The 21837-nt window shown below is 38.4% G+C and overlaps 1 protein-coding gene across 1 annotated transcript in view; it reads left to right on the top strand.

Moving 5' to 3' along the window:
- MTMR7 (myotubularin related protein 7) overlaps positions 1 to 20720 on the top strand; it is a 69684-nt gene extending 48964 nt beyond the window's left edge. The window contains exons 8-14 of the mRNA XM_067530567.1: positions 3392 to 3501; positions 6208 to 6333; positions 6966 to 7015; positions 11289 to 11489; positions 13413 to 13553; positions 17138 to 17264; positions 17869 to 20720. Coding sequence (XP_067386668.1) covers positions 3392 to 3501; positions 6208 to 6333; positions 6966 to 7015; positions 11289 to 11489; positions 13413 to 13553; positions 17138 to 17264; positions 17869 to 18228 — 1115 coding nt within the window. The 3' untranslated portion in view covers positions 18229 to 20720. The remainder of the gene's footprint in view (positions 1 to 3391; positions 3502 to 6207; positions 6334 to 6965; positions 7016 to 11288; positions 11490 to 13412; positions 13554 to 17137; positions 17265 to 17868) is intronic.
- Positions 20721 to 21837: the final 1117 nt, after the last annotated feature.

Below are 21837 nucleotides of genomic sequence, written 5' to 3'. Positions count from 1 at the left end.
GGGCCCATTAACATTGCTATGGTAGCATATTGGTATTCCCCAGTAGTTGAGTTTAGCTCCTGTTTTGAGGTGCCAGCTGGAATTTGATCCCTTATGTTCTTTACATTTAGATGATGCACAGCGTGCTCTTTGTCTGTATTTGAACAACAAAAATAGTGAAGATGGACTTCTTTTCCATTAATATTAGGAGCATTAGTTGCTTTTAGAAAGGAACAAATCATATGGTCCTTGGACTTTATTGAGAGTTCAGCCTGAGTAAACACTGCAGGATTTGGCCCAGAGACTTTATCCCTTCCCCCAACCAAACAAATACCAGTTTTAGGATTTGTGGGGCCTCAAACTGTCAGAAATGGGAAAATTAATCCAGCAGTTGCCTCCCTATCTGATGCTAGTGCTGGGGGCACTATAAATCTGACAGTATGCTGTTTTTTCTCCTTCTCCCATCCAATTGATGGGAAGAGAAATAAGGGCAGCCTGTGAGTTGCTGAGCTTCCATGTAAGTACAGCCCCAAGTGGCTCTTTGATTTTCCTATGTGTAAGGTCTGCTCTGCCTGATAACCTCTTCCATTTGAAATAGCTGCAGAGCGTTTTATGGTTCAAACGTTTTGATTCCTTTTCTGCTGATACACAGATACTTGTGTGAATTCATGTATGTTTTGCCTAGTAACTGAATTCAGCATTAGTTGAATTTAGTATTAAACTACAGATCAGTAGCTAGCATCACTTAAAATCCATGGTGCATATGCCTCTAATTTAGGAGAAAATGGACTTTGCTCAGTAAAGTGGTAAGTAAATATTGATTCTTATTTGGTAGCAGGAATGAGCAAAGCAGTATTTCAGCTTTACCCAGGGCTTTTGTAAACAGAGCCAGCAGCTTCAATTAAAATTCAACTACTAATTGCTTATGCTTCCATCTGCATAGGAGCATTAATCATTTGAAAAACTGTTTGCTTTCAATACTGCTACTCAGATTGTTTTTTAAAAAAGACTTTCAATAATGATTTGTAAAATAAACTTCTATGAGAACCTCTATGTTAAAAGATTACAGTACTGTATATGATACACTTTAGGCTAATGTGCCTTAGACTGAAGAAGGGTTAAAAAAAGTCAGACAAATTCAGACCTGGTATGCACTAATTCTGAATTTCATTTATAGAATGAAATCCTGGCTACACTGAAGAAAATGGGAATTTTTTCATGACTACAATGGAGCCAAGAATTTAATGCAGTCTTTAAGAAGATTGTTAGAACTAATAGTAGCTTATTCTATAAATCAATGGTTATCACAAGCATAGAAATGTGCCTTTTCTTTCTTAGGATCAAATTAACTGATGAGAAAAGCTGATGCAGTTCTACCAAATCACCAAAGTTGCATGGTCTTATGTCAGTGGTGGATTAGGCACATGACACTTTAAATGGCCAACACACAATTTTATTGTTTTTTTTAAAGAAAGGTTTCTACTGGACTGAGACCATAAGCCAGATTTCAGCTGAGAGTGAGGGTTTTTTCCAGTGTTACTATCTTTGGAATTGTTAAAAAAGAGAGAGAGAAAGAAAGAATAAAGAGAAACACTTAACTACAATGGGATGAAAACTATATCATGCAGACTCTAAAAAAAGAATTCAGACATTTTGTAGAAATGAAAATATTATTATTATTATTATAATTTCTGTGTAACGTATAAGATTTCAAGAGATGAATTTTTATGTAATAGCAGGTCCAATTTTCAAACACAGATGGTTTAACTGGACAACTGAATCCCATGTTAGGGACATAAATTCTCATTGTATGTGTCTACATACTGATTTAGCTTTCACAGCTGGGATTTCGACATCCTTTTAAAACTGTCAATATTGGAAAGTTGACATGAGGAAATTTTTTCCATAATATTTGCGATCTACTTTGAATGTTCTGTGAATTGTGTGTTGTTTCAAAATTAAAAGGAATTACCGGTAATTAATAGAGATTGTAAGATGTTTGAGGCAGGGACCATTTTTTGTTTTGTGTTTGTACAGTGCCTGGCAACATGGGTCCTGGTCCACAACTAGTGTGTCTAGGTGCTACAGTAATATAAATAATAATAATAAAAAAAAAAACTACAAGAGAAGTCTTCACTCAGGATACTCCAGCTAAATGATATTGTAATTTCAAGTTAGACTCCTGATGAGATGGTCTTCTGCTGGGACTCCCCTCTCACATCTTTTCCACTTGGCTTATCCAGAACACTTCAGCCAGTTCTGGGAGAACACTTGACTGCACCTCCACTAATGCATATTAAGAAAATAACTTTTGGAATAATATTTGGGCTCCTAACAAAAAGTATCAATTCTCTGTGAGAGGAAAAGCTATTCTGAATTGATTGGTGCAGTGGGCAGGTTCTCTGGCACTTGTAGATGTAAAGGGGCAGCAGTCACTCCAGCCCCTCCTGTATCATTGGAGATGCCCTGGAGCCTCCAAGCTGCCAAGGGACAGGGATTTTATTCACCCAATCAGTGTGCAGGATATCCAGATAAACATCAAATATTTTTGCTGTATACAGGGTTTCTGAATGTCATCCTTTGATGCTTAGCCCAACACATATAGAATAAAATGGCCATTTACCTGCCTAACAGCAGATTAGAGCATTAGAATGTGGGATTTAGATGTCCTGACACATTTATTTTCAATATTATTTAATTTCTATAACCCTAACTGTATAGGACTTTCTATCTGAGGAGCTCAAACTGTTTTCACAGTATTATTGAGTTATTCTTAGAAAACCCTTATTACAGGTGGGGAAATTGAGGCACAGTGAGGTTAAGGCCAACAGTTTCAATGGCTGCTTTAATTTCTTTGTGCCCAAATTAATGGCCATTTCTGAAAATTTTATCCTGCAGGATTTGGCCAAGTTCACACATGAAATCTGTGGCAAAGCTGGGAAGAACCTCAATCCTCTTGACTCCAAGTTCTGATAATGAATAACAGGGTCATACTTCCCTTCTGTCATGGATTTCACATTTGAAAACTTGGCTTCCATTATTACTGCTAAAATGACTATGGAAAATCTGCTTCGCAGAAGAAATATAAATATCAATTCCAAAGTACTGCTTCAGAATTTTTTTAAAGAAGCATTTCTCATACAGGTTTTGTAAAACTTATTTTTTATTTTTATTTTTTTTAATTTTGTTTTACACTTTGGGCCAAATTTCACCTAACACTGTCCCTTTAATTTATGCTTTCAGGGACATTGTATAGACCCTTTGCTATTCTTAAAAGTAGTCATTCCATTTCAGAAGATATCTGTTTTTTGTGTAGAATCTGTGAACATATCAATGCTTAGGTTGAATAGTCTGTAGGAACCTAAGAGTTGAAATGTTCTGTTGTACATTAAAAAGGCGTTTTACTTTGCAGTTTGTGAGCTGAGGTCTCCTTCTATGAGTGACTTCCTCTGGGGCCTGGAGAATTCTGGCTGGCTAAAACACATCAAAGCCATCATGGATGCGGGCATCTTCATTGCAAAGGTAAAGATAAATTATGTAATACTGAATCAAAACTGATTGACCTGATGCAGAAAACTGAAGGCCAGAGTCACTGCCGGTGAAACTCCATTGACTTAGCTGAAGTTATATCAGAAAATAATCTGGCCCTCAATGTGCAATGTTTCTGTGATGGGAAAAGAGAGAAATTTTAGTGTGGCAAAAGTTGTCATGTGGACACCTTGCTTATAAATTAGTGTTTTATTCCCCTCTGTTTTTGTGCACTAATCACCTGAATTGCAGTACAGGCTCCACTAACCAATGTTGCATATCTTAACTTCCTAAATTTTCCCTTCGACAGTTACTAAACCTGTCTCTTTTTTTTTAAGTTCCCCTTGTTGCAGGTTAAATGTCACCTAACCTATAAGCATGCACACATCATACTTAATTACACTATGGTCCCAGTTATTTAATGATTCAACTACATTTATCACCTGAACGAACTCCTGTGTGTTCCCAAGGTATGCAGTGTTGTTATGACGATGTCGGACCCATTATATTAGAGAGACAAGGCGGGTCAGGCAATATATTTTATTGGATCAACTTCTTTTGGTGAGAGAGACATGCTTTTGAGCTTACACAGAGCTCTTCTTCAGGTCTGGGAAACTTACTCAGAGGGCAAGACTACACTACGAACTTGCAGTTGCACCAATGCAGCTGCGCCATTGTAGTGCTTCTGGTGAGGACACTCTCTAAGCTGATGGGCGAGATCTCTCCCGTTGGCTTAATAACTTCAGCTCTGTGAGAAGTGGTAGTTATGTTGGAAGTTCTCCTACTAACAAAGCGCTGTCTACATGGGGGTCGAGGGAGTTAAGGTTGATATATCCACCTCGCTTAGGGTGGTGGATTTTTCACACCCCTGAGCCAAATAGTTATACAGAAGTAAGTGTGTAGTGTAGACCTGGCCAGAGTGTCAAGCTACGTACAAGATGGGATTGTTTAACGTAAGTAGTTAACACATATTTCAAAGGACCATTAACATTAATTAAGGTGGCCTGTTAACACTCTTCAAGTTATAGGGAGGCAAAAAGGGAGGCTGGGGGTATGGTGGTGGAGAAAGCAATTCAGGGGGGAGGAAGGGATAGTTATAATAAGCCATAAATCCAGTTTCTCTATTCAGTCCATGATTTTTATGTCTAGCAAAGTTATTAATTTAAGCTCCAAGTGTTAACTTACTTATGCTAAACAATCTGTTCCATCTTGTATTTAGCTTACACTCTGAGTAAGTTTCCCAGACCTGACAAAGAGCTCTGTGTAAGCACAAAAGCTTGTCTCTCTCACCAACAGAAGTTGGTCCAATAAAAGTTGTTACCTCACTCATCTTGTCTCTCTGTTTCCAAGATCTAATTCAAGAGTAGCCTCTTCTCTTACATACTTAACTATCTGTTCCAAGAAGCAATTGTTTATGGCATTGAGAAATTTTTGCCCATCTGCAGCTGTAATTGTCTGTTTTATCCCTAGTACAGGCTAGATGTGCATTTTTGTACTGCTACTATCTACAGCAAAATTCATTAGGTGAAGTCCTGGCCTCACTGAAGTCAGTGGGAGTTTTGCCATTGATTCCATTGGGGCCAGAATTTTATTCATGGACCTCTGCATCTGCCATCTTTCCCCTAGTGGGTAGTTTAAATAACGTCTGCAAATATTCTTTATTTCTTTTGCATCTGTGCCCACCAGCTTTCTATTTCTCTATATTTGTTCTGGAATGAGGTCTTCCTTGTGTAATTTTGGTTCCTGGATAAAAAGCTACTCGGAATTTGTGCTCTATTTCTGATTCGTCTCTAGTGTCCAGTTTTTTACCATTGCCAATTGTTAAATATTGGTATTTTGCCCACCTTGTTTCATTCTGGTGGAACAATCTGCCTCCTAAAATTAACATTGGTGATTAATTATTAGTCATTGTTCCACTTTGATTTAAAGTTTGAAGAGTTTATTTTTCTAGGTATTATCTTTCCTAACTCATTTTATTTTTCTTGGGTAAGATTTAAGTACAGCTTTCTTAAGACATCATAAACAAAAAAGAGCAAAAGCCTTATTAAAAAAAATCTTTTTAATTCATTCTGAGTTCTAACTTCCCCAAAAGGTTCTCCCAGATTTATTAACCCTAACTCCTTCCTTGTACACATCACTTACACTGTGTTTGAAACAGCCCTCTTTTTAATTATGTAAATTAAGATTACAGGATTACAGCCTACAAATTTTTCATATAGAATATGATCAAGTATCACAAACACAGGCTTCTCCTGAAGTCTCTCTACATGCTTTGTGGTCTGATACTGTTGTATTCAGTAGGCTTCTTGAACTGAGAAAACTATTTTTGAGATGGAGATACTACTGCTATCTGTTTAGATATCCTAGGTACTTATATATCCACTGTTACCATAGTATCTGAGCACCTGATATTCTTTACTGCAGTTAGCCTCATAATATACCTGTTAGGCAGGGAAGAGTTACTATCTCCAATTTATAGATGGGGAAATTGAGACACAAAGAGACTCATTTGAATCATTTGAAAACTTTTTGAGGACCTGGGCCTTAGATCACACAGAAAGTCTGTAGTAGACAAAGAACTGAACCCAGATTTCCCATGTGCCAGGCTCACACACTAACCAATGGACCATCATGCATATCTATTGTGAAACACTGCTATAAAAGTATTTGCTACTTCTATGAATTTTTCTGTATTTTTAGGCTGTGGCAGAGGAAGGCGTGAGTGTTCTTGTTCATTGCTCAGATGGCTGGGACAGAACAGCTCAGGTTTGCTCTATAGCAAGCCTTCTGTTAGATCCATTTTACAGAACTATGAAGGGATTTATGGTAAGCAAGCCTATTTTATAGAGTATGTAAATATTCTATGACATCATGTGCACGGAATTAACACATGTTCTTTGTGTGTAAGGAAAATAACCTTTTCCTTGAAAATACCTTTTTTCTTATGTAGAAAGTTAAAAAATACAAAGTGGTTCAAATTATCCAAGCCAAATTATCCAAATTATCATCAAACATTTGGCTCCATCAAGTGTGTGTCTCTGTTTTGAACCATGGCAAAGAAATTGTCTTGTTTTCCAAGAAACTGTTTTGGGAGCATCAATTTACATTTAAAATAAAATTTTCAAAGATGGGCACCAAAGTTTTGCCTGTCAAATTTGTGTGCAAATCAGGGGTTCAGTATGGGGAAACCATGTTTGAAAATTGGTTTCTTTTCAACAAGGGGCCTGATATACAGATCGACTCTGGCAGAGTATGTGTGAATGTCTACCAAGCTTATGGTCATTCCTGCAAAGATAATTTTCCAAGGCTTGTGGAGTTTAATAAAAAGTGATAGGAAGTCATTCTGAATCAAGTTTTATTGAAATACAGCAGTACTCCTTTCCATCATTCCTTTACTTGCTCTAAAACTTAATCTTGATACTATTACGTGATACTTAAGTGCATTTTTCTCATTTTAGGTATTAATTGAAAAAGACTGGGTTTCCTTTGGGCACAAATTTAATCACAGGTAAGGGTACCTGAAGATTAGTTTTATCTTTCCTTTTTTTTTCATAAGGGAAAGTCAGCTCTCTGCTTTTGCTATTTTAATCTTGTTTTCAAATGGCAGTGGTAAAGGAAAGTAACATGATGCCCTCAAGTTATTCTTCGTAACTTTTTTTCATTATTTATTATTGCTCTTTGGAAAATTAAATTGAAATATTTTCTTATCATTTTTTCCCCATTATTTACTATTAAATATATTGGTTGCTTTTCTTGTGCTTACTTTTACCATTGAAGTATTTATTTTGGAGGAAAAAGTAACATACATAGAGTGAAATTTCTATTGAATTCAATGGGAGTTCTGCCACTGACTTCAATAGGAGAAAGGATTTCACTCACGCAGAATTAAGACCCAGTTGAGGACAGCATTCTACTTTAGACATGTGCTTAAATGGCATTGACTTCGAGGATCTGTGATCTGAGATCTACTCAGTCTTTAGGGAAATATCCTGTCAAATTAAAACAAAAGATATTTCAAGTAAAGATCATATAAAATAATGTACTGATTTGACAAATTGTTTTATGCCTTCAAATATCATAAGAACAGCCATGCTGGGTCAGACCACTGGTCCATCTAGCCCAGTATCCTGTCTTCTGACTTATCAACATTGAATTTTGTCTGCCATTTTGTTGCCCAGTCACCCAGTTTTGTGAGATCCCTTTGTAACTCTTAGTTAAATCCAAAGCAGACTGCTATCTTGAGTAATTTTGGATCATTTACAAATTTTAGCACCTCACTGTTTATCCCTTTCTCCAAATAATTTATGAATATGTTGAATAGCAGTGGTCCCAGTACAGACACCACTATTTGCCTTTCTCCATTCTGAAAACTGACCATTTATTCCTATCTTTTGTTTAATGTCTTTTAACCAGTTACTGATCCAGGAGAGGACTCTTACCCTCTTATCCCATGATTGCTCACTTTGCTTAAGAGCCTTTGGTGAGGGACCTTGTCAAAGACTTTCTGGAAGTCCAAGTACATTATATCTGCTGGATCACTGTTGTCCACATGTTTCTTGACTTCTCTCTCTCTTCTTCTCCTCGCCCCTCCCCCTCCCCCCAAAAAAAAAAAAAAAAAAAAAAAGAATTCTGATAGATTGGTGAGGCATGATTTCCCTTTACAAAAGTCCTGTTGACTCTTCCCCAATAAATTGTGTTTATTTATGTGTCTGATAATTTTTTTTCATATAATTTCAACCAGTTTACCTGGTGCTGAAGTTAGGCTTACCAGCCTGTAATTACCAGGATCACCTATGGAGCCTTTTTTTAAAATTGGTGTCACATTAGCTGTCCTCCAGTCATCTGGCACAGAAGCTCATTTAAATGATAGATTACATATACATAGAACTTAGTAGTTCTGCAATTTCATATTTGAGTTCCTTCAGGACTCTTGAGTGGATACCATCTGGTCCTGGTGACTTATTACTGTTTAATTTATCAATTTGTTCCAAAACCTCCTCTAATGACACCTCAGTCTGGGACAGTTCCTCAGACTTGCCACCTAGAAAGAATGGTTCAGATGTGGGAATCTCCCTCACATCTTCTGCAGTGCAGACAGATGCAAGGAATTCATTTAGCTTCTCCATTAAATCTTATCTTCTTTGGGTGCTCCTTTAGCACCTTGATCGTCCAGTGGCCCCACTGATTCTACTCAGGTACTTACTTTTTTTTTTGCTGTTAGTTTTTGAGTGTTTTGCTAATTACTCTTCAAATTCTTTTTTGGTTTGCCTAATTATATTTTTATACTTGACTTGCTAAAGTTTATGCTTCTTTCTATTTTGCTCAAGAGGACTTAACTTCCAATTTTTAAAGGATGCCTTTTTGTCTCTAACTGCCTCTTTTAGTTTGTTGTATAGCCATGGTGGCACTTTTTTGGTCCTCTGATTGTTTTTTAATTTAGGGTATCCGTTTAATTCGAGCCTCTATTATGGTGTTTTTAAAAAGTTTCCATGCAGCTTGCAGGCATTTTACTTTCCGCACTGTACCTTTTCATTTCTGTTTAACTAGCTTCTTCATTTCTGTGTAGTTTCCCTTGCTGAAGTTAAATGCTACTGTGGTGGGCTGCTTTGGTATTTCCCCCACCCCCACAAAGATGTTAAATTTAGTTATATTATGATTGTTATTACCGAATGGTTCAGCTATATTCACCTCTTGGACCAGATCCTGTGCCCCACTTTAGACTAAATCAAGAACTGCCTCTCTCCTTGTGCATTCCAGGACTAGCTGCTCCAAGAAGCAGTCATTAATGGTGTCTAGAAACTTTATCTCTACATCCCATCCTGAGGTGACACGTATCCAGTCAATATGAGGATAGTTGAAATCCCCCATTATTATTGAGTTTTTTATTTTTATAGTCTCTCTAATCTCCCAGAGCATTTCACAATCACCACCAACATCCTGGTCAGGTGACTACTGCTATATTCTTATTATTCAAGCATGAAATTTCTAGCCATAGAGATTCTATGGTACAGTTTGATTCATTTAAGATTTTTACTATATTTGACTCTATGCTTTCTTTCACACCTAGTGTCACTTCCCCACTAGCATGACCTCTTCTGTCATTCCTATATATTTTGTACCCTGGTATCACGGTGTCCCATTGATTATCATTGTTCCACCAAGTTTCTGTGACATCTATTATATCAATATCCTCATTTAATACCAGGCACTAAGGCACCTGGTACCCATCTTAGTATTTAGACTTCTAGCATGTGCATATGAGCACTTATAAAATCTGTCACTTTTTAGTTGTCTGCCATTATATGATGTAATTGAATGGAAAACTTTTTCATTTGGCAGTTTCTCTTCAGTTCCTACCTGTGCTTTATCAACCTCTATCTTCTCCTCCTTACTAGAATAGAGAAAAATCCCCATTAATATATTCTACCCAAGTGATGTTTCTGTCCAAACCATGTGCTCCTCTGCACCTTCCCCCAGCCCTAGTTTAAAAACTCCCCTACAACCTTTTTAATTTTACATGCCAGCAACCTGGTTCCATTTTGGTTTAGCTGGAGCCCATCTTTCCTGCATAGGCTCTTCATTTTCAAGTCTATAGGCAAATATTCTGTCAAATTAAAACAAAATATACTGCAAGTAAAGGGAATATTATATAATGTACTGATTCGACAAGTTGTTTTATGCCTCCAAATCTCAATTATCTTTTAGCTAATTAAATTATTTGCAGGCTTTTTGCACATAATATGGACATATGTCTAAATTCCCTGCTTTGGAAGGAATGACTTAAGTCCATTCCTTAGAAAACATTAAAAGCACAAAAGTTACGTTGAAGGGTCATTGTCATATTACTTGTTTTCCATATAGGCTGATGCTACAGTGACAGTTATTTAATAAAATTCAATAATTTGAGGCACTTTTCAATGGAATAAAGTTCTTGTAAGATTCCAGCAGGAGTTGCAGTGGTTAAAATGATACAGTACTATTTAATAATCATTTCTACAAGATATTGTAGGCATATAATTGCCATTGATAACTGTGGTCTCCTTAATGATACTGCTATACTTTTGAGGTACTTAAGTAATGGCAGGTTCTAATTTAGAAGAAATTATTTTTATGATTTCCTACTCCATTGGCCTTTATATACTATATGCAGAATAAACAACTGAAGATACTTTGTCTTTGCGGTCAAGATATACAGCATGTTACCCCTTAACTGTATGCCTTACCTCAATTAAGAGGGTACTGAAAGTATGTAATCCAGTGTGAACAGCACTAATAAACCTAATTCTGTATAGAGAAAAGGTTCAAAGCACACCTGCTAGCACAACACAGTGTAGCTGTGCCCCAAGATGCTCGCCCCTAGGAATTCCACCAATAGAGGGCAGCCTTAAACTGTGGTTGGGGGTTGGGGCATCATAAAAGTCTCTCAGTAAAGGTTGTCCTGGAAATGTGATGATAGTACATAGGCTAAAAATGTTCATAGAAGTGAGAGATTTGCAGCACACAGTAGTACCAGATATAAAACAGCTGGGACTCTGCAAGTTTCCCCTCAGAGCTTCTCCTGTGTGCTCTGTTCCTGACTGGCAAGCAGAGCACCCCTTCTGTTCTGTGAATAGAGATTTCCAATCCTGCCTGATTTTGTGATATGATTAAAAATTCACCAAGAAACTCATGACTCAACACTCTCACACACAGCATTTTTTTCAACAGTGTAGTGATCTGATTTCCATAAAGGATTCCTATTGGATATCATGTTATAATGGTAATATTTTGCATTACTTTAGGTATGGCAATTTAGATGGAGATCCAAAAGAGATATCCCCAGTTATCGATCAGTTCATCGAGTGTGTTTGGCAGCTAATGGAGCAGTTTCCCTGTGCCTTTGAGTTCAATGAAAGATTCTTGATCCACATACAACACCATATCTATTCCTGCCAGTTTGGTAACTTCCTGTGTAACAGCCAGAAGGAGAGACGAGAGCTGAAGTATGATTTTCTGTTCTTTAACCAGATACGTATATGTGGGTTTGCAGATTTTACTTGTATTAAAGATTAAAATGTCTATATTCATTTGCATGCCACAAAGTGCAGCAGTGTAAAATTCCTGCCTGCCTTTATCTGGAAACATAATTTAAGAAAAAAAGTTGAGTTTCTGCAATGTGCAGTGCCATGTATACAGTCTGTAGGTGGGGAAGGGATTTAGGAATTCACTTGAGCTTTGGCATATTCTCAATGTGATTGTTCTCACCCCAGAGCTCTATGTGTGTGAGAAATCCATTTCCCCTCCTCAGGTTGAATCTTCAGATTTCCCCAGACCTAGATTCCTCTCTCTGTTCCACTCCTTCATGGTAAGGAACTGGGGTTCTCTGTGGTGACAGCCTGGTTACCCTGGTCAGGGGAGATAGTGAACCGACCACCTGCTACATTAGTTTTGCACTCTCTGATTGTATTGGAGTTCTTGTGTTCCTCACATACTCCTCTTACCTACTGTCCAGCAGTACAAATTTCCTGGTTTCTTGTCCACTAGCCCTCATTTTAAGGTCATGTGGATAGACGACATAGAACTGTTCCAACCCCACCAGGGCATACAAATCGTCTGTCGTAGTGACTCCCCTGTTTGTGGATGTACTTGCCCTTCTGGGTTGACATTTCCATATAAGTCATCTCATTATGCTTTTGCCACCCCAGAAATCTTTTTCTGTAAGCCTCAGGAGTCAGTTCAAGTTAAGGATCAAGACCTTTTAAAATTGTTCATAGTCCACAGAATCTGTCCTTATTTTTGGCTGTCTGCTTATATGCCTCTTACTTCTAATAAGGGGTGTCATAGACCAGAATGTAGGTAGTCATACCTACTGGTCAGAGTATTGGTGGTCAGGTGCCATAGGTCAGAGACAGAGTCAGGAATCAAGCCAAGGGTCACAGAAGCAGCGGCCTGGAGCAAGGCAGGAGGGCAAGAACGAGGAGCAGGACAGGAAGGCAGGAATCGGGAAAGAAGTCAGAGTCCAGTGTAGCAGTCAGCCAAAGATTCCCGTAGTTGCTCAGCACTGTGCCTTCTCCTGGCTTAAACAGTGAGTCTGAGCCAAGCAGAGAGGGTGGACATCTCCTCCAATTGGGAGGTGCCTATAGAGAGCTAGGATCCACTAGCCCACACTCCCTGCTGGTACCACCAAACTGTAGGGTGGTGCTTGTGGCCTGGAGACCTAGGTGCAAGACCTGTGATCCCTCACAAGGGGGTCAGAAAGGACCCACTCTCCTCCCCAGGCTTCAGAGCCCAAGCTCCAGTCTGAGCTCACAGCAACATCTACAATACTGTTTTTAGTACCACAGATCACACAGCTGTGTCAAATTGTATCTGTGCAAACTGATGATCCCTAGAACCTGCAGTGACGCACGCACAGAAAAGAGTGGAACTTGGCATAACCCCTGTGACCTCTAAGGGAGTGGTGCCCCACTGGGCACCTGTAAAGGTGTCAGAATCACCGTTATCTGTTACAGCGCCGCTCCGCAGGTGCAGCTGCCCTCCCAGCCCTGCCCTGCAATCTGTTGCTAACATGAAATGTCACTGCATTTGCATGTGGCTGAAATTTACTCATGGTGTGGAGAACCACAGGAAGGTCGTCTGACCACTTATGGGCTGTATAAGGAGAGTTAACCATTGAAGAAGTAGCCACAGTGGGGTGCCTGACCCATTACATGCTGCAGGAAGTGTCTGTGCACCAGTCCCATGTAGGTCATCAAGGCCATGAAGGGGAGGAGGGTAGTGGGGAGGTGTGGGAGAAGCCTTGGGATTCATGAATACACAGGTGCAGTGGTCTCAACACACCACTTCATTTCTGTGCTTCCCTAGTTTCTATCTAGACCTGCAGCACGGGAAAGCAGTTTGTGTTTTTCTTTTAAATCCTTTCTCAGAATTCAAGAACGCACATATTCGCTTTGGGCTCACTTGTGGAAGAATCGTTCAGATTACATGAATCCTCTGTATAGAGAAGACCACAGTCAGACCCAGGGGACACTGCGCCCACAGACTGCTCCCTGCAATTTCTTATACAAGTAGGTGACTTCACGTGTTGCCACTGCATGGTGTGTGTTGTTAGTGGGTTGTATTAGGACAAAACTGTTCATCTCAGTACTTAATCTTACATATTTTATTCTAGTACTTTAATAGATACAATGGTAAATTCAGGGCCAGCTACAGTGAGTAAACTCTGCCTGCTAGTACTCAGTGAGGGTGTCTATACTGTGTCACAGTACTGGACTAGCTACAAAAGAAGCTTAAGACTAGACAGCAATTGATCATTGTGTGTACTTATTACATGCATAGACACTTGTTCCACTGGGATATGGCTCTTTCAATTCTATTCTAGTCTGTGGGCACTAGATTTCTGCCATACCAGATTTTGTGATAAATATTTGATTCCCTGAGTCAATCACCATCAGAGGTGAAACAAATGGTTTCAGAAAGATCATAGGATCTCACTCAGTTGTTAAAACAAGTACTTAGTAAATAAGTAAATCTCACTGTCCAACTTTGCTACTAAATTCTAGGTAACAGTGGGAGGATAATTAGGGCCCACACATTTAGGTATTTACAAGTTTCTATAGTGTATAACATCATACACAATGTTACTATTGTTTTTTCAACTAAACAGTGTATTTTGCTTCTAATACAAGAGATCTGAAAGTGATTAAAAATTATTATAGGCAAAAGTACAATTGAATAGTTATTTTCATATTCCAAGCTAGGAAATATGTTAAAAGGTAAACAAACAACCTAAATGATTAAAAAGTAATTAATGTTAGTATTCTTTCATGTTTAATACTCCATGTCACATTTGTACCACAGGTTAAAAAATAGTTTAACTGAAAACACTAATTATAATCTGACAGGGTCCCTTTATGTAGAGCAATATTTGCAACAGAGACTTACAAAATAGGGGCCTGATACTGGGGACACTTACTCCTGTGAGTAATCCCATTGACTTTAATCGGACTACTTTGAGTAAGGGTTTGCAGAATTGGGCCTTTTGTGTTAATGAATATAGGGTGTGTGTGTGTGTGTGTGTGTAATTATTAAATTAACGTAGGTTTGGCAAAGAAAAAAGAAACCACTTTATACTAGGCAAAAATCTCCTAAAATAGCTCTGCCTGTTGGCTAGACACCTTAATTCAAGTGTGTTACTTAATCTCTCTGCTGATTTACCTACGTAGACAGTCAGGTGCTGGCCACGTTACCAGGAGAATTAGAAAATAGGGGAGTGACGTACAATTATCCAAACGTACTTATGGCACATGCCCTCATCCCAGCTGACTTTTCATTTGCAGGCTAAAGAGCACAGTTATTTAACTGAGAGCTGTGTCAACAAATCACACAAGAGCACACAGATGGGCTGCATGGCTCAGGAGCAAATACAAAAAACCCTGGTTTCTAAAACCATATGCTGCTTCCATTTTTCTAAGGGCTTCTTTTTTTAGCATGGGTTATTATTTTACAGGTCTCTTATTTTAAATGAATTGCAGTGCAGTCTACGGTAGCTTGGTATTGCTAACCTGCAAAGATTTCATAGTTAGAATCAGTTGTTAAGGTCTCCATTCAGGAATGCGCTTCAGCATGTACTTCAGTCCATCTGTATTCCCTATGTTCCAAGCCCTGCCCCTGAAAGGGACTTAGGCGCCTGAATCTGGGTCAGAGGAAAGTGCCTACCTCCATGTGGGATTCACAGCCACAAACACACTCCTGGAGTTGGCACCTAAGCCAATTTTTGAAAATTCTACACCAGGTATCACCCTGATAACCTTTAGTCCAGTGGTTGGGGTACTCAGCTATGGGAGGCCTCAGTTCCATTCTACCCTCTACCTGATGTGGAGAAGAGATTTGAACATGGGCTCCCCCTTCCCACAAAAGTGCTGTAATCACTAGCAGCTATGGGGTATTCTGGTCAGGTCTCTCGCAATCTCTCCTATTGGAGCTATTCCACTGTGTATAAATAATTAAATACTGGGGGAAGACTCTCAGGTTCAGACCGCTGCTCCACATCAGGCTGGAGTGGGGGGGTGGGGGCAGACTGAATCCAGGCCTCCCACATCCCAGGTGAATGTGCTAACCACTGGTCTAAAAATTATAAGGGGCTGGCGGAGTTGGCTCAGGCACCACCACTGCCGCCTCTTTCTCTTCCTCTGTGCGTTTTGTGTGGGTTTAGGTGTGCTCAGAGAACACCTACTGGATCAGGCACCACAGGCAAGATCGGCAGGGCAGCACCTATTCTGCGGATTCCACTGGGGTTTAGCGATGAGTTAGGCATCTGGTGCCCAGACTGAGATAATGGTGCATATGCTCATTGGCAGAAACTTAGGTACTTGAGGGACTTTAATGGTGGAAATTTAGATGCCTGTAGGGTTGGGTAACAGCTGAGTGGGGATCTTTGGATCTCAGTGATGCCTAAATGTTGGACTTGGGCACCTAAAGTGGCAGTTAAGCATCCAAGTACTTTTGTTGATCTAGCCCTAAGCGCTTTTCTGAGTCAATGTCTGGGACCTAATCCTGAAAATTGCAGAGCACCTGAGTGGCACCAGCATATCTCATTAGCTCCATTGAGAGTTGTGGTACTCAGCGCCACTCAGGAGCAAGTCCTAGGCTTGTTCAATGACAAGCGGAGAAGAAATGATGATAATAAAATACTGCCTTACCAGTGTGATACAGCAGGTGAAGATAGGCGTCATCAGTCTGTAAGGTAGTTCATAGAATGCCTTGTGATCACATATTGAGACATCTCTGTGCCAGTACATGCAAGTTTCTCTTTTAATATTTAGGGTCAACTTTAGAGCAAGTGGACGTGGGTACAACTTCATTGATTTCAGTGGAGTCATGTTTATATACACCAAGTACCCAAAGGCACTTTTCAGCCAGGCCAACAAAACACAGACTCACCCTGTGGAGATATTTTGGTTCTTCCTATTTAATATTTTTATTAAATGTGTATTTTTAAGTAACTTTTCACAACACCATAACTTATAAATGACTTTTCTGATTTTTACCCAGCTTCCCAGAAAAAACTACCCTCAGATGAGCTGTGGCACAGACAACTTCAGGAGGATCAATTGTTTTTGTGAAAAACAGGAAAGAGGCTGAAATTATAATGGAAAGCTGGCTTCAGCCTTATTTTTGATGCAGTTACTACTGCTCTATAGTATATTTAAATAGAGGGTATAGAAGAACAAATAAACAATACAACTTAAGTTATTGTTGTTCTCAGAGAAAGCGTGTATTCATTTTGACAGGACATGCATCTTTGTTGATAGTAAATACCCTTAATAAGCTAAAAAAAAATTTTTTTTAAAGAATTACTATCAGTCAGTATTCCATACAGATTAGATCAAAGTTGGGATCGAAATCAAACATAGCCTGATGTTTCTTAAAATTGTATATAATTGATTTATGCCGGTTTTAGTCTATAGAGTTATATTCATATGCTTCTTTTGTCAATCATACGTGATACACAGTACTTGAAAAATTTATGGCAGTAAATCTGTTTTTCAATTAACCTCATGCAGTACGGTGCTTCTGTACTTTTAAGATAGTGTACTCCTGCATAATGCCTGCATGTAACACTTCTGAGAGTCCCTGCTGTCGATTCCAGGTTCTGGAGCGGAATGTATAACCGCTTTGAAAAGGGGATGCATCCTCGACAGTCAGTTACCGATTACCTGATGGCAGTGAAAGAAGAAACTCAGCAGTTAGAGGAAGAGCTGGAGGTCTTAGAAGAGGTAATAGACCCATGATCTGATTATCCCAGACTTCATATTCTCTAAATAAGGCTAGTTACCATGAAAGTCTTTGATGAATTTCAGCTGAATAGGTAGTTTTTGTTCACCTTTCTACAGGACATTTGCAATTGAGGTCAGGCATATAAAATACCAAGATGGCAAAAATAATCCATAAACTCATACTGTTATTACTTAAAAGGTGGTGGCATCCACCATCTGCTATGTGCTTTTCAAACACAGAGGGAGTTCCTGGAACTGAACTCAATGGGAATTTTTTGCCTTTGGTATCTGTGGAAGCCAGGGTTGTTTTTTGGGGGGGTGAAATTTTGCCCTGGTACCTGCACAAAACACAAACTCCTACAGAATTTAATTTTTCTAGGGCTCATATGGCCTAAAGGCTGATATTATTAATGTTCTGTGTAACCCCACTGCAGTCAAGAAAAGAATTCTGATTGACAAACACTTGCAAAGGGTGCAAGTCAGGTCAGATCTTGACCCTAAGTATTTACAGTGTGCTCATTACCGAGGTACGCAATAGCAAAATTGGGCCCTAAACTCGTGTGCATGTGTGTGTAATAAATAAAGTATATTGTTTTTCTTTCAGAGATTGGCAGATTTAAAAAAAGTGCAGTTAAACAACAGAAAGGAAAATTGTAAGGAACAAGACCGAAACAAACATTTAGGGCTTTCTATCTCTAACAACAGCATAGCTAACACACCCCAGGATTACAGTAACAATGTGAAATCATTCCCATCCCGGAGCCCTTCACAGGGAGATGAAGAAGACTCGGCCCTGATTCTGACCCAGGACAACCTGAAAAGCTCTGATCCTGATCTCTCAGCCAACAGTGATCAGGAGTCAGGTGTGGAGGATTTGAGCTGCAGGTCCCCAAGTGGTGGTGGTTGCCTGCCTAGCGAAGACAGTGGCAAAGATTCAGATGAAGCTGTGTTTCTCACTGTCTGAAATGACAGCTATTCATCAGATGAAGAGCAAGGACTGTTGTTGAACATTTTTAAAAAATTCCAAAGAAAAGGAGCTGTGCAATTGTGTATTGTAAAGGTCCAGGCAGAACAAGCACTTATTAAGTGTAATAAGACACAATGTTAAAGAAAGGTAATCTCTGCCATTATGAACATTTATTTAAGCCCCTTGTGGTTACTTCTTTTAACCTTATCAGAGCCATACAGAATTATTCATTTATTTTTGCTTTCCAAATGTTATTTTTATATTTCCATAATTATGCCTACTGTACATAACTGTGTTTTTGCTGAGTATTTTTGCCTTGAAAGTGGTTGTGTATATTGCTGAAATATTGGGTTTGTTTCTTAAAACTTTCAGATTGAACAATTTTGTCAATTTTTCTATTAAAATCATGTAGGGCAAAGTAAAAGTAGAAATGAAGAAAGCAAATGATTACTTGGGTGCGTAAATGGGACCCTGACCCTCCAGTTGGATCTGGGTAGCTGGGCAGGCCTTTGCAGATAAAGTGAATTTAATTGTTGGGCTAAAGTCTAGTAGAGTTCTACCCAACTTTCAAACGCCAACAGTTTCTTTGAGTAAAACTGGAAGAATATAAAAATAAATGCACAAACATTTCCATAAACCATGACTTTGCACTGAATGATAGATAGGCATCATAGTTTAGTTTATTTATTATTTGTATTACCATAGCACCTAGGAGCCTAAGTCATGGACCAGGACCCATTGTGCTAGGTGCTGTATAAACATAGAACAAAGATGGTCCCTGCCCAAGGGGCTTACAATCTAAGTAACAATAGTTTGTTGTTTTCTAGCCTTTACATTGTATTTATATAATCATTCTGAAACAGACCAAAAAATGGCAATTTTTAAAGACCACAGGTAAAATTTTCAAAAGCACCCACATCCCATTGATTTTAATTGAGTTAGGGTACAATTTCCAAAAGCTTCTAAGGCCTAAGTCACTTTTTATAATGTTACTCCAAAACTATAGTTAAAAGGATACTTATTTTTAGGTAGATTTAGGCCCAAAAATTAGATATGGCAAATATTTTTTTTCAAATCCTATAGAAATGGCTTGGTTTAAAATAAATTCAATAAAGACATTTTTGTTTAGATGTAAACTTTCTCTTGCTGTCTTTGCCAACCCAAACATTGTTGAATATTGCTAGGACATAAAAACCCATAAGTGAAACTGACTAGAAATAAGTAATCTATTTTCATTGAGTGAAGTGGAACAAAGCAATAAAATATGCTGGTTGTTTAAAATGTTTTTTTAAATACTCTGTCCATTTTAATAACTTAAGAGCTTATTAGTGACTAAGGTATGGAAATATTCAATTTTAAACAAAAATTTAAACTGAGTGCTTTGAGGTAAACACCAGTAAAATACTAACATTTTGGATTGTCTTTTTTTATACTGAGTTACTTTATTTCACCTTTTTTTATGAGCCCACATTTATAACTGAACCATTAATAAATTTATTAATTTAATAAATAATTTAAAAAATATTTATTATAATGGTCTTATCTTGAAGTCACTTTGGGCTTGAGTTATAATTGAACATGAAATGATAGAGGCACAAATTTGCTTTAGTTATTCTTTCAAGCATAGGTTTTACAGGCAGAGTTTGCATAGGCAAATGCCACAGCTATTCATAAATTTGTTGAGTTAATAAATTTCTAGTAATTTAGTACTTTTGTAGGATAGTTTTATACACAAAGCTTCTTATCAGAATGAAAAAGACCAGGAAGCTCCAGCTTCATAGGAGGGCTGCCATACTGGGATAAAAGATTTAGTTGCTCATAGCAAGCCTTATTTTAGCATTATATTGAATGACCGGATCAGCAACTTGAATAAATTGTTGTAGCTTTTTTGAAGAAAATGGAGCTATGACAGTTTATACTGTGCTGAGACTCTGGCCCTATGTGTTTTTAAATGTTTATTCATTTCTAATACATGAGACTCCTGATTTTAATTGTACTTTTAAAAAAGTGTATTCCATATTTTGAACATTGGCTGTAAAGTTTGTTAAAGGAGAGCTTGAATGGATTTTCTTGAAGAAATACACGCACAAAATTGGCAATGAGAACAAGTTATGCAAATACATTCTGCTTTAAAGTACAAAAGAAAAGTAGTTAGAGATTCTGGCAATATTGTTGCACATCATTAAAACGTAACATTGTACATTATGGTGTTACTGTGTCTGCTGTTAGAAATAGATGCAGAACTTGAGTATGTTATATAAAAATGGAAGCACTATCCTCATGTTGCTTGTGAAATTATTGTAATGATCATTACAAGTAAAATATGAATATGTTTTAGACACCTATCTTTGTGGAGCAGTTCCCACTTGTATACCTTACAGTGCTTGGAACTTTGGTTGAGTCATTTTTATTGTAAATGTATGCATTGTAACATTATACTAGCCTGATGAAAAATACTTCAAAAATTAAACTGCAACTGTTGCATGTTATTGGTTCATATTAGTGTATTAAAGAGAGGCTGTTCCCCTAGCTTTGTAACAGAGGATATTCAAGAGGCATATCAATTGGAATAAGATTTTTCATGTCCTCCCTCAGCAGATATTGCTCTCCATTTTTGCAGAAGACAGGCATGGCGAGGTGGGAACCTCCAAAGCAAAGGTTATTGGGGGCACTATTATAAAACCCTATTTTAGTCCCCTGTAACTTTTGCATGACTACTTTGTAATTTGAGACATGACACAATGAGTGTGATAAACCTAATGGGAGGAACAAGAAAAATAACGATGTAATACAGGTTAACTGTTTATGGTCCAATGGTGAAATCCTGTTGTACTCAATGGGACTTAAGGCATTAATTTTACTGGGATCAGGACTGCACCCATCTTTAAAAAACCAACCCCAAAACCCAAGCGCTGGTATCATTGGTTGGCTTACTTTTTTTGTTTGTTTTTCCAAGCAGGATCTGGAGTGTGAATTTGAAGCAAAGGATAGTAACCTCACAGATTAATTCACAAAAGGTTTTCTGTATACAGAGATGGCATGGAAGAAAGCATGGAGATGGGCTGAGAACAGCAGACAAAAAGAGGAATGATGGGGCAGAAGTTGTGGAGCACACAACATGGGAAAAAGCAAGAAACAGTTAGAAAAGGCTTTGAAAGTGAGGTAAATAAATTTGAACTGGATGGCTCAAAACCAGAGGCAGGTGCTAACGGCTTTCAAAGAGAGGAATTGTGGTCAGAACCACTGGCAAGAAAAAGAGCACTAGAAGCCATATTTTCAGTGGAAGGGGGAGGAGGGTAGAAAGCAAAGCTTGTTGAAGCTAGAGAGAAGGGTGCATTAGTTAAGATGGGAGATGGGGTGGGCCTGAACTAATTTCTGTGGTGTCATCAAAAAAAAAAAGTCAGTTTGATAATAAGAAGGCAGGACTTGGAGGCTTTGGGTTAAAAAGCAGAGGGAGGAACTGAAAAAATAACCTCCAATTACAGGCCTAAATGACAAGGAAGAATGTAGTGTTGTCAGCTGTGCTACAGAGACTGTCTTCACAGTTTACTGGGGCTTCTGTTTGGCTGTTGCCCTTAATCTGGCACCTGTCTACAAAATACTCTC

The sequence above is a fragment of the Emydura macquarii genome, unplaced genomic scaffold, assembly GCF_026122565.2.
Source record: "Emydura macquarii macquarii isolate MOO-44397 ecotype Brisbane River unplaced genomic scaffold, CSIRO-AGI_Emac_v2 contig_3108, whole genome shotgun sequence".
Lineage (NCBI taxonomy): Eukaryota > Metazoa > Chordata > Testudines > Chelidae > Emydura > Emydura macquarii.
This window is presented reverse-complemented; position numbering and strand designations above follow the sequence as displayed.